Source organism: Eumetopias jubatus, unplaced genomic scaffold (assembly GCF_037043125.1).
Source record: "Eumetopias jubatus isolate StellerSeaLion01/CBP00866 unplaced genomic scaffold, mEumJub1_p1.0 scaffold_17, whole genome shotgun sequence".
In the NCBI taxonomy this organism is placed as follows: Eukaryota; Metazoa; Chordata; class Mammalia; order Carnivora; family Otariidae; genus Eumetopias; species Eumetopias jubatus.
In genome coordinates, this window is record NW_028274823.1 from 26091420 (window position 1) to 26105153 (window position 13734).

Below are 13734 nucleotides of genomic sequence, written 5' to 3' on the forward strand. Positions count from 1 at the left end.
GAATATTGAGTGAAAGATTTAGTAGAACCCAGAATGAGGCCAAGTGAACAAAAAAATCATTATAATCCTCACAATAAGAAGCCGTATAGGAATAAATGGTTCATAAGGAAAGGAGCTTGAATGGCAAAAAAGGAAAAAAAAGAAAAAAAAAAACAAGGAAGGGGGGGTTAGTAAAAGTACACTGAGACTACAATGAATAAATAATTTGTGGTGTATTCGTCTATTCATATAATGACCAGCTATCCAGCAATGAAAACTAATAAACTATAGCAGTAGCTATTAACATAAATGCATCTCAAAAACATAAGATTGAGTCATAAAAGCAAGTCACAAAATGACACATATGGCATGACTATATATATTAACTTGCAAAACGAGGGGTGCCTGGGTTAGCCCACTGGGTGGCTCAGTCAAGAGTCTGACTCTTGATCTCAGCTCAGGTTTTGATCTCAGGGTTGTGAGTTCAAGCTCTGCATGGGGGCTCCATGCTGGGTGTGGAACCTACTTAAAAAAAAAAAAAGAACATGCAGAATGAAACCATGTCAGTTATGGCACATGCATATATTGTAGAATTGAGAAACAAGGAGCAATAAACAGAATTCAGAAGAATGAATACCTCTGGGGCAAGGAAGAGAAAGAAAAAGAGAGGGCACATGGCATAGTGGGGTGCTTCTAGGGTATTGGTTATATTCTGTTTTTTATGCTGGAATGACTTCTGGACAATGGAATTGAGGTAGGAAAGGATGAGATGAGAAGAAATGAGATGGAGACTGTCTTCATTTGAAAAACTTTTCATATAGTCTGAGTTATTCTTATATCTTATATCTCAAAAAATTTTTTTTAATTTAAGAAACTGATTTTGAAAAGAACAGGTAAAAAACAAAAACAAAACAAAAAAACAACCTATTAAAAGGGATTGTAGGGAAGAAAAATTTGCCACCCCAAAATGTGTTTCTTTGGCATGTGGATTTTAGCCTGATTATTTTTAAGAAACAAAAGGCTCAAGAAGAACCTTTGACTTTCCCCCCAACTACCTAAAAGAATTTGGGTAAATGACCTGTTCAAGGAAGGGAGCTATCACCATAAATGACAATATAATATAAACTATGTGTGGTAGAAAGAAAGAAACTTAGCAAAGTCTGTTTGTTAAAATTCCCTCTATGTCATACTGTTTCTATATGGCCCAGCAAACATTTGTTTACCAAGCATTTGCTCTTTTTCATCTTTCTGTAAATAGTTCTCCTCCCCTTTGAAGCCCCAGATTCCTGCCCCCTTCTCCTCAGTTCAGGATGACATATATACCTCATTTTGCCTGACTATCTTTGGAATCTCTCATGTTTATGTGGATTCTCCAAACATATATAATTAAATTTGATTTTCTCCTATTAATCTTTCCCATGTCAATATAATTCTTAGACCAGCCAAAAGAATTTTAAAAGGTAAAGAAAATTTTTTTCTCCCCAACAGCATGATGTTGGTCTATATCAACTGATGGTCTATATCAACTGAGGTCTATATCAACTGATGCAGGAACACGTTCAAGATATATTGTTAAATGAAAATATTGTAAAACAACATGTAAGAGATCATTTCATCTAGTGAATGCACACTGCCTGCCAGGTGTCTACTAAACGTTCTACATGAAAATTTTTTAATTCTCAATTAAACCCGAAGAATTACATAAAAATTAAATTGAGTAAGAAATACTGTTAATATTACCATCTCATGGATGAGGAAACTCAGAGAAATTAAGTGACTTTCCGGGGCGCCTGGATGGCTCAGTTGTTAAGTGTCTGCCTTCGGCTCAGGTCAGGTCATGGTCCCAGGGTCCTGGGATCGAGCCCCACCTTGGGCTCCCTGCTCTGTGGGAAGCCGGCTTCTCCCTCTCCCACTCCCCCTGCTTGTGTTCCCTCTCTCGTTATGTCTCTCTCTGTCAAATAAATAAATAAAATCTTAAAAAAAAAAAGGAATTAAGTGACTTTCCAATAGCAACATACATCTGAATGGTGGAGCTGGTTTTTCAATTCTGAACTGACTTCAGAGTCTGATCTCTTAACTACTACCATATTCCATCAATTCTAAGCTGTACATTTCTCCACTTTTGAACACTTCTGAAAATTGGACTATATCTTAAAATCACTATAGGCTGGGTGTAGTCCTGACATGGATGTTATTGTTTGTGCTTGAGCTTGCAGGATGGATGTCAATGGCTTGAAAGAGAATCCCAGAGAAAATAAGAGAGTGCCTTTGTTCCATTATTAATGAAATGCTCTTGTTGGCACAGAGGACAATGCAGGGGGTGGGGGGTGCAAGTAAGGTAGGGGTAAATGAACACCTATGACTCTGACTTGAGAAATTATTCAAAAGAGCTGGATTGTAAAAGTGAACAAGTTGTAGGAAAACCCAACTCATGTAACTTATATTTTCTTTTTTATACTTCCACAAGAGTAATATGTTAATAATCTATTTCTAAATAAGTTTCAGTTCTTTTATTTATTTTTTTAAAGATTTATTTAGAGAGAGAGCAAGAGCACGAGTTGGGGGAGGGGCAGAGGGATCGAGAGAGAGAGAGAGAGAGAGAGAGAGAGAAGCAGACTCCCCGCTGAGCATGGAGCCCATGTGGGGCTTGATCTCACAACCCTGAAATCATGACCTGAGCCAAAATCAAGAGTTGGACGCTTAACTGACTGAGCCACTCAGGGGGCCCAATAAGTTTCAGTTCTTTTACAATAAAAATCTATCTAAGTTTTAAAGAACACTTTCAATAAGAATAAAATAAAAATTCTGAGTGATGAGAAAGGATTGTTTTGTAAATTTTTGGTAGATTTCCCCCTTATTATTTTATCTGAGATTTTATGAAATCTAGTATGTCTTGATCATATTTACCTCTAAAGTACTTACTGACTTTAAGGAAAAAATGCATTTTTAAAGTGATCAAGTATAAAAATACATACACACACACACACACAGACACACACACACACACCTGAAGCATTATTTACCCTACCATGTGGGATGCTTTGTGAAATTTTCTGTTCTATGTTCTTTCATTTAAAAAAATTGTTGGTCACAACTTAGTAAACAGATCATACAAATTGCTAGAACACAAATATGTGCTACCAAAGCTAATGAACAATTTAAGGGAATTTGATAATCTTCCTTCTTAGAATTAGCCCACTATGCATTGCAAGCTTTCAGTGTGCATATAAATCACCTTCCTTCCCAGGCTCAATAGCTGAGGGAAATGACTTGCAACTATGTAACAGAACCATATGCCTATATTGTACATTTTATATAAAGTCATCTTTAGATATATTATTTCATTTAATCTTCATAAATAATCCTGTGAAGGCAAGCAGGGAAAATATCAGATTCACTTTATAGCTCATCAAGTTAAATTGCAGAAAGTTTCAGCTTTTCCAGTTATCACATACCCAGTAAGAAGTAATAATAAGAACATGAACTTTTAGGCCGGGGGCTCTTTTCTCTAAATCACATAGCCTCTGAGAGTATAATCTGAACTCAAATGTGTATTTTCACCACTTCCCCCTCACTTTCTTATTGTGGACTCCAGATTTGTCATAGATTACAATGAAGCATCTGATCCTAGACTTGTCATGCCAGGTTTCTACCAGTAAAAACATATGGCTGCAGAATGTATATTTTTAGGAAAGCACTGTTTCCTTGCTTCTAGTTTAAGGGAGCATGAGTATGAAAGACCTTTGGGCAAAGAAAATGGAAAGGAAGTTAGATGAAAGGATATAAAATGGAATGTTTTGGTGGATTTTAGTGCTTTTAAGCTTTTACTTTTGTAAGAAGTTTCAATGAAGAATTTAATGTAGATGAACCTTGAAGCTTTTTTTTTTTAAGATTTTATTTATTTATTTGACACAGAGAGAGAGCTAGAGCAGGAACATAGGCAGGGGGAGTGGGAGAGGGAGAAGCAGGCTTCCTACCGAGCAGGGAGCCCGATGCGGGGCTTGATTCCAGGACCCCGGGAACATGACCTGAGCCAAAATCAGACGCTTAACCAACTGAGTCACCCAGGCACCCCAGAACCTTGAAGCTTTATAAAAGGACATCCAAATTCAAATTTTGAATATGTAGTGATGCTGAACCATGGTCTTCAAAAACTTGGTACTTAATGCTCTCCTAAAGCGCTATTTTAAGTGACATTTATGGCACAATGCAAATTGATCCGTTTTTGTCTTGGATTTCTTTAAATGAAGTCCATGCTAGAATCCAGAGATGACCTGTGTTCTGCAAAATTGCTGGGGGAATCTAAGACCCCAGGGACCTCAGAAGCCTTGCCCCACCCAACTCAATGCTCTCCACAACCAGGTACCTTCTGCAGGGGTAACTTCCCGAATTTTTGTTACACTGTAATGTTTTTTTTTATCATATTCCTTACAAATTTCACTGTTTTTCCTTTTTCATCATCTCCTACAAAGTTTTTCTCCCACATTATTTTATCTTTCATTACATAGTTTGTCAAGCATATGTAACATAGTACCATGAACACACACCGCAAGGAGTGCCCCAGCCAGGGACCCCATGCTTCAGAGGGCCCATGCCTCTGTGGTGCAGGATAGTGTTCAACATTCCCCCAGAGCCTTGGCGACCCTAAAGATCTATCTTGATGACAAACCCTCTTCCTGCCCTGGAATTCTCCACTGTTGTCCCAGGTCCTGGAAACCAGACTACTTTCTATGTTTGACCACTGTGAGGTTTGTGTTACTTCTGCTAACACCAGAGGCAGAAATTATTTAGAGACTGTAGGGGAGATCTGAGTGGCAGAAATGCTTGCATAAGAGAAAAGACAGATTAATAAATTTGTGTAGTCCTTCCTTTCTGAGAGTATGAATGTATCACTGCATTCATAACTAAGTACCCTTTCCCAGTAGAATCAAGTAACTATTTTCCTTTTTTAAGATTTATTTATTTATTTATTTATTTATTTATTTATTTATTTATTTATTATTTGTCAGCGAGAGAGAGAGAGAGAGAGCGCACAAGCAGGGAGAGCAGCAGGCAGAGGAAGAAGCAGGCTCTCCGCTGAGCAGGGAGCCTGACTCGGGGCCCAATCCCAGGACCCCGGGATCATGACCTGAGCCGAAGGCAAGCACTTAATCCACTGAACCACCCAGGCGTCCCAAGTAACTATTTTCTTACTTCTTTTTGGGTTCCAATTTGTGGTTCCAGGGGCTCTCATGAATTAGTGTGGCATTGGCAATAGTAATACATGAGACTGAGGAATGTTTTACGATACAATACAAATCTTATTGTGCCTACGTTTATTTATGTACATAGGTCGTACATGTTGGAGCCTAACACCAATTCTTTACTTTGACTAGATGGATATTGAACATTAGAATGACAATTTTTGATATAAAATATTTTAAAAGATTTAATTAAAATAAAAAATGAAATAACAATTTTGGCTTTATTTTTAAATTCTGATTTGAATTTTTAATTTTCATTCTTGTAATTTGTGTTCTGACTTTTAAAGTTTCATAAATCATTTAAAATACTTAGATAAATGGCTTACAGGTGTCTATATTCTTCCCTTGGAATTCAGGGTGGGTCTGATGTGATAATCTCCCCTCTCCCCTTTAAACTAACTAAATTTCTTAGTCATCTTCTTTAAAGCATTGTCTAACACTGTATATCCAGTGTATTATATACTTGGATGTTGGTTACAAATCCTTTCCATGTTTCAACAAAGTGTAGTTATTTCAGTATCAAGATCAAGGAAGCAACTTGGGACAAGAAATGACATCATAAAGGTATGTTCTACATACACTGTAAAAATATTTGAAATGTGAAAGTAAAGCCCAAAAATGTTAGATTAAATGCACATAATAATAACATTCAGCCATTTTTACTAATTGTCCCAGAATTGCCATAAAAATGTAACCTCATTCCATATTCTTTATTCTAAAACTTCTGGGAATTATGAAGGATTCCCTATTTTTCCTCTTCTTCCAGAAAAAAACACTCAATTCAAATTAAATGCCCAGTTTGATTTAAAATTTCAAGTCTGCACATCTCTGGAAAGAAGGGCTCTTTAAGACAATTAAAAATACCCGGGATCAAAAGATACAAATGTAGGGATCCGAAGGGGTACGTGCACCCCAATGTTTATAGCAGCAATGTCCACAATGGCCAAACTGTGGAAAGAGCCAAGATGTCCATCAACAGATGAATGGATAAAGAAGATGTGGTATATATACACAATGGAATATTACGCAGCCATCAAAAGGAATGAGATCTTGCCATTTGCAACGATGTGGATGGAACTGGAGGGTGTTATGCTGAGTGAAATAAGTCAATCAGAGAAAGACATGTATCATATGACCTCACTGATATGAGGAATGCTTAAACTCAGGAAACAAACTGAGTGTTGCTGGAGTGGTGGGGGGTGGGAGGGATGGGGTGGCTGGGTGATAGACATTGGGGAGGGTATGTGCTATGGTGAGCGCTGTGAAATGTGCAAGACTGTTGAATCACAGATCTGTACCTCTGAAACAAATAATGCAACATATGTTAAGAAAAAAGAAAAAGAAGAAGTTAGCAGGAGGGGAAGAATGAAGGGGAGTAAGTCGGAGGGGGAGATGAACCATGAGAGACGATGGACTCTGAAAAACAAACTGAGGGTTCTAGAGGGGAGGAGAGTGGGGGGATGGGTTAGCCTGGTGATGGGTATTAAAGAGGTCTCCACACATTCTGTGTGGAGCACTGGGTGTTATGCACAAACAATGAATCATGGAACACTACATCAAAAACTAATGATGTAATGTATGGTGATTAACATAACAATAAAAAATTTAAAAAAAAATACCCGGGTTCAAATCCATTTGAGATTGTGATAGCCTGTACAAAATTCTTAACTTTTCTGAGATTCAGTTTCCCTGTCTATGCAGTAGGGATAAAATAATACATGTTTCTTAAATGGTAGCAGACACAGAGTAGCGGCCTAAGAGCTGTTATTATAGCTGAGCAGAGAGGAAATCTGTGCAGAACTAAATATGTCAACTTGAGTTACATATTTCAACTCTCTGAGCCCCAGTTTCCTCTGCACCATGGTTATGGGGAGGATCCAGATTTTATTAAGTTCTCAACACATAATAGGAGCTCAATAAATTGTGGTTTATTATCATCCACTATTATATAATGGGCCAACTACCAAAGAATAAGAAGGTACTGCCTATTGCAAATGGTTATTCCTTTACCTTAAAAACACTCATTATTTACATTTCTTTTTACCCAGAGAAACAATGCTCACTTCTTGGTTTTTCAACTTTTCTTATAAACATTGCTACCTTTCACAAAAAGCAAATAATTAGCTAATACACTAGAGGTCATTTATTCATCTACTTAATGAAATGTTTTCCAGTATGCTGTGTAATCTTTTTCCACGTTTAAATAGTCCTAGAAAACCTAGTTGACGGGTGAAAAACTTAGTGAAAATTCATCTTTCAGATATCATGGAGTTTGATTGGGACCTAAGAGAAGCCGGGAGTGAAATAATCTCTTAGTGGGACATAAGCATTTTTTTGTTCTGTGGCTGGCTGTGGACAGGTTTTGGCTTTAGGGTTCAATGAACTTGAATTGACCACTGTTCTTTGGAGGCATTGAGCTGAGTTCTCCTACAAAGATTAAAACCTAATGCTGAGAATTAGGCTTATGCTGTCCAGGACTGGTCTAATGGTGATAGGGTGCAGATTTGCAAGGAGAAAGGGAGTTGAGAGGGGTAGATTGTGTTTAGGGGGGTTGGGTGCTTCCCAAAAATGGTAGAGCATACTGGTTATCACCTTAGGATGCTTAGGGCTGCTCCTACAGGTCACTGATTAGAGAAAGAACTTGTTTCTAGAGGAAACTTTTGCTTCTACTATCTGTAAATCTTTCAGAGTGAGCACTGGAACAGATTTTCCTGAATTTTCCCTACCAGTCCATCCTCTGATATGATCAGTATTTCCCCCTCCAGACTAAGAAAGGCCACTCATCTTCCTGCAACTCACATGGTGCAGAGATCAGGGCATCTCCTCCTGAATATCAACAACAGATATCCCAGAAACCCAGCTGGAGACCTTTTCATCTAAACCCCAGTCAGGTTTCATGAAGTAAGATAGCCGTAAGATGGCTTTTTCCAATTTGATTCCATTCAGTTCCTCTTGTGCTCTAGCACTGGGCAAGTTCAGATTTCTAGGATCATGCCTGAGGTCAGCCTGGTCAGTATCTCTTTTCCAGAGTACACATTTCCTGCCTACCTTATATCCTCTTTCTACCACTTACCCTGGGAGCAGTGGCAGGATTTGCCTCATCACAATCTTCTCTGCTGTTGGCTTTAAGATGCTCAGGTTGTGGTTAAAGGTATGTTTGGAAGGAGGGCTTGGTCAAAACACAAATTAACCAACTAGTGAGGGAGTGGCAACAGGAAACTGCCCAGGGTTTAGGAAGTAGCGGAGGGGAAAGCTTGACTTTTCTTCATGCCACTTCTCTCTGTGACTCAGAAATGTGGGATTTTGTCAGACAATTCTGTGCAGTTCTTTAACACTAAGCACTGCATGTGTTGGGCACTCATATTTCAGAAAAAAAAATTCTTTAGAGAGAAACACCTGTCTCCTTTCCTTCTTCACCCTGTTTCAGTGAAGGGCACCACTATCTCTGACTGTGATAATCAGAAATCCAAAACCATCCTTGATTCTTCCTTTTCATTTATCCCTCTTTATCAGTCCACCACCAAATCCTATAGATTTTCACCTTCTAACATAATTTTTAATACATTAACTGATCAGTGGTTTTCAACTAAGGGTGATTTTGACCCCAATGGATGTTTGGCAATGTCCATGGACATTTTTGATTGTCCCAACTGTGGAGGTGTTACTGGCAGGGATGCTGCTAAATATCCTGCATGGGGCTCCCCACGAATCCTCCAATTCAGATTCAAATGCCAATAGTGGTGAGCTTGAAAACCCTGCCTTTGTCCCCTTGTTAGGACCATGAAACGGGCTCCTAACAGAACTTCCTACTTTTATTTTCCCTACTCTGCTGGCCAGTTGGTAATCTTCCTGCAGCCAGAATCTTTTATAGACATAAATTTGATCATGTCATTTTCCTATTATTTAATGTGTTTGCATTGGCTCTTGGGAGAAAAACCAGAATTCTCAACTTGGCCTTTACCTGACCCATGGCTCCTTCTCTAGCCTGGTCTTCAGTATTTTCTTCTCATCTCCCTCTGCTCCAATCACACTACCCTTCCCAGTTCATCCAATCTGTTGTCCGGTCTTAACACCTTTACAAAAACTTTCCTCTGCCCATCCTACTGCCCTGACCCCTGCCAGCCCCAGCAATCACTCTTCATCCTTCTGCTTTCAGTGAGAATGGCACATGCACGCAGAAATCATCTGACTGCCCTTCCAACTAGGTGAGGACTGATATAGGAAAGATGTTGGGGTCCAGAGCTGACCGCCAAGAAAGAATTCTTGAGCCATCTTTGGTGCAAAAGGTGGTTTTATTAAAGCACAGGGGCAGACCTGTGGGCAGAAAGAGCTGTACCGGGGTCATGAGGAGTGGCCGATTATATACTTTCAAGTTGGGAGGGGGTTAGGGATAGCAAAAGTCTCTAAGGAATTTGGAAGCAAGGTTTCCTGGACCTTGAGGGGGGCTAGCTATTGTTAGGAAAAGGTCATTTATTATTGTCCAATAAGACCTTAGTTATGATACCCTTCAAGTTTATATCAGTGGGTCATATGCCTGGGGGATTGCCAACACATATCTTGGGGGGGGGGGTAAAGATAAAGGAAGTTTCCAAAAGAATTTTTATATGTTAAAGCAGACTTACAGGATCAGGGGGTCAGGCTAAGATTGCCTTTTGCCCTTAGCAAAGTATTAACATTGAGGCAGCTGAGTTCCTAGAAGAATGTCACTCTGCTTGTTTCAAGGACTTGTCAATGGGCTGTGAGTAGTAAGGAAATTTAATTTTTCTGTTGCCTTTGTTTCCCACATCAAGGACCTTAACATAAATGTTTACTCAAAGTATCATGCTCCTCTTCTTTTTAGTTCAATCTATAATTCTGTATTTGTGTAGTGAAATGGACGTCAATCCTCCCCTTTCTGGACTCCCCCAGTCTCTAAGTTCCAAGAAGGAAGAGATTTTATCTGTTTGGCTCGTTATTTTGTTTCAAGTGACTAGCTCAATGCTTGGGAGATACTCAGTAAAATTTGTGAACGAAAAGAAGGAGAAAAGGTGGCAAGACAGGGAAGAGAGACCTAAAGAAGAGAAGGGGAGGGCAGGCAAGAGAGGAAGGGAAGGGAGGAGAGGGGAAGGAAAGGGAGGGAGGGGAAAGAGGGTATAAGAGGGAAAAGGAAGAAAGAAGGACAGGATGTTGGCCTTTCAGCCCGGTTACTTCCTGAAGCTGTCTGCCTCCTTGAAGTCGCCGTGGGCCCATTTGAGAGTAATATAGTAATTAGAGGCTTGGAGCTCTAGATTTAGATGACGCCTGGCTTTAAGTCCCACTCGACTTTGCAGCCGGAGACAAGTTGCTTCTCTCCACTTTACTTTGCTTCTCTGTAAAATGGGGCTGATGAGTGATTTGAAGCTTAAATGAAATAATGCCTGCGTGGCGCTTGGAACAACGTCTGGAGTAGTCAGCACACAATATTAACCTCAGCTATTGATATTATTAATATTGTCATTACTTGCCGCAAGGTAGGCCTTCCAGCACCCACTCTGAGGGGCCCGCCCCTCGCTTCGCTCACCGCTCTTTCATTGGCTGAGGCGTGGCAGCGCTCCCACCAATCCGCTAGGCTCGAGACGAGCAGGTCTACAGGACAGAACCAATGGGAGCAGGGGTTACAGTCTCCTAGATACGGTGGTAACTGCGGACGCTTTGCGGTCGGCGCCGCTGGATCTTGGAGTAACGGCTGCAGACTCGAGGCGGCCTCGGGCATTTCCTACCCGGGACCCCGCTGAGAGAAACGCGGCTCATGGCGCAAGGCCGGGAGCGAGAGGAGAACGTCTACGCCACCGCCGGCGCGTCCCTGTCCGTGAGGTGCGGCGTCCACCGCCCGGCGACGGACTTTGGTCTGCCGGAAACTTCCTTCTGACCTAATCCGCCCCCTACCCTCTTCTTCCTCCTATTCTTTAGACCCGTTCTCCCGGAAACCTGGACCTCTTCTTTATCCCCCAACGCTTTCCTGCAGACTCCCTGTGTGACCTCTTGTCTCCATCCCCCGTCCCCTATTTAGTGACCGCATCTCCAGCTGTTTGCACCCCTCCCCCCACTTTTCTGTGACCCTACCCCTGTCACGCATCCACAGTTGCTCACCTCCTCTCCTCATTTCTGCCTCGTCTTTCTGGCTCAGTACCCCGTTTTCCCCTGACCTTTCGTACATAAGCTCCCCCCCCCCACACACACACACCCATCCTGCCTTCCTGTCCTCGTCATCTTTGGTGATTTCCCCCCCTAAGTTAGGGCAGTCAGTCCCTTCCTTCTAACCACTATCCACTAACTTTGGATTTATTTGCACTTTGAGTGGTCTTTGAAAAGCATAAAGAGCTGCACAGATAAAAGGGGTATTTCTTTGCTTCCACATTTTAGAGTTTCATACAGCCTCTTCCACCGGCCCCGGCTCTACTCTCCAGGCCGTGGAAGTCTCTCACCAAACTAGTGTCCTTCTCTTTCCTTCCCCACCATCTTTAAGCACAAATTTAGTATTTAAATAAAAGTAGAATCAGACTCTCCTTCCGAAGGATACACCCACCACACATTCCTTACTTAAAAATACATCCCTTTTGTGTTCTAACCTTTTTATTCGTGTTGACTTAATTCCATTTACTTTCTGCATTTATCTGTATTTTTAGATCTAAAATAACAGCTATACACCCTTCATCGTGGTAAAGAAACAGTTTTTCTACTTGGCTCACAACCACAAAGCAGGCTGCCCGATTCAAAGTTGTTTTTTTTAAGCTTATTTTTAAAATCAAAACAAAGATAATAGAACGGCCCAGGATACACCCTGTTTTCTCTTAGATCAGGCTCTTTTCTCTCTCTGTCATTTTTACTTTTTCTTTTCCAAGTATTCAGACCCCAGAAATCCTTCTGAGACTTTCTCAGGTTTGATCGGAGGATTTGCTTCACTGAAAAAGTTCTCTGAAGAAGGCTGTTAAGACCTAAGACTAAATCTCTATAGTGCCTGGACCCAAACTGGTCTCACAGCCAGCCTATGTATTCTTTTATCTTAGAGATTGTTTTGGGCAGAAAGGGGGTGAAGATAGAATAGATGTGTTTCAAATATTTTGATGGCTTTTTGTTTGCTTTGTTTAAAAAAAAGTATTTGAAATGTTTTATATTGATGGTGACATATTTTTTCCCCCAAAGATGGGTCCAAGGATTCCCTAAGCAGAATGTTCAGTTTATCAATGACAGCACCATCTGCTACCCTTGTGGGAATTTTGTAATATTTATTAATATTGAAACCAAGAAAAAGACTGTACTCCAGTGTATGAATGGAGTTGTGGGTGTCGTGGCAACTAATGTTCCTTATGAAGTTGTGGCTTTTTCTGACCGGAGGCTAAGACCTCTCATCTACATATACAACTTTCCTGGATTGACCAGAAGGAACAAATTGAAAGGTAACCTGCAAGACTCTTCATCTGCCATAACTAAAGGATTTTGTTATGTGACCAAATCTGGTTCTTATAAATGAAGGGTGTTTTATGTTTATTTTTGTTTTTTATAATACACATTTTTAAAGAGGGAATCAGGCTGATCACAGAGAATTTAATTAAGTGGGCTACAGCCTTGCTACTCAAAGTGTGTGGTTGTTTACCTTCAACATTGGCGTCACCTAGGATGCCTGTTATAAATGCAGAAATGGCTCCCATCCCCAGACCTAGTGAATCAGAATCTGCATTTTAACAAGATTCCCTGGGTGATTCATATGTACATTAAACTTGGGAAGCGCTGGGCTAGAAGACTTACAGCACTAAATGCAGTTTAGTGTTTTTTCAGAAGATTTTTTTTTCTTTTCTGATGATTTATTGAAAATCCAAGTAAATTGATAGCATACAAGTTCTAAAGTCTCTGAGTCTCAATTTCCTTAGGCGTGGGGACAATGGTAGGATCTACTGTTAAGGCTGTAGTGATAATAAATGAAATTATATATATATGTATATATATTTGATATATCAATTATATATGTCATGTTGACACATATAATTGATATGTCAATGTGACACACGCACATATATGTGTCAATCACTGTTACCCACCATTTATTATTATTCACTTATTCATAGATACAGCTGACCCACAATGGGCTGCTGCACATCTACTGGCGTTTCCATCTAATGATTCATTCCCTCATTTAACACATCAAGGTTAGAAAGCTCAGGAGAGCTTAAGCCTAGTCTTAGTTATTTAGGCTTATGGGTCAAATAAGTCTTTGGGTTAAGCCAGGGAGTTCATCTATAATGTGTAACATTTTATTTGTGGGGAAATTTGTATTCTCAACATATTAAAACAACTTTTAAGGTGTAACCTGTTCATACATTGGTAACTGTCTATATGGACTGTAATTACTCTTCATCTTTAAAATTTCCTCAGTTTGCTTATGTGACTATAGCCCTGTCCAAGCAACTAAGAGTTAATTCAAATCAGTAGCCAACATTTATATTAAATAATGAAACTCTAAAGGCATTCACAATAAAATGATGATTAAGTCATCAAG

General features: G+C 39.9%; 1 protein-coding gene across 3 annotated transcripts in view; it reads left to right on the top strand.

Annotated features, from left to right (window-relative positions):
• Positions 1-10989: 10989 nt before the first annotated feature.
• CFAP43 (cilia and flagella associated protein 43) overlaps positions 10990-13734 on the top strand; it is a 107712-nt gene continuing 104967 nt past the window's right edge. For all 3 annotated transcript variants that reach the window (XM_088019839.1, XM_088019838.1, XM_028098904.2), the window contains exons 1-2: positions 10990-11054; positions 12384-12637. In XM_088019839.1, the coding sequence (XP_087875965.1) occupies positions 10990-11054; positions 12384-12637 (319 nt within the window). The remainder of the gene's footprint in view (positions 11055-12383; positions 12638-13734) is intronic.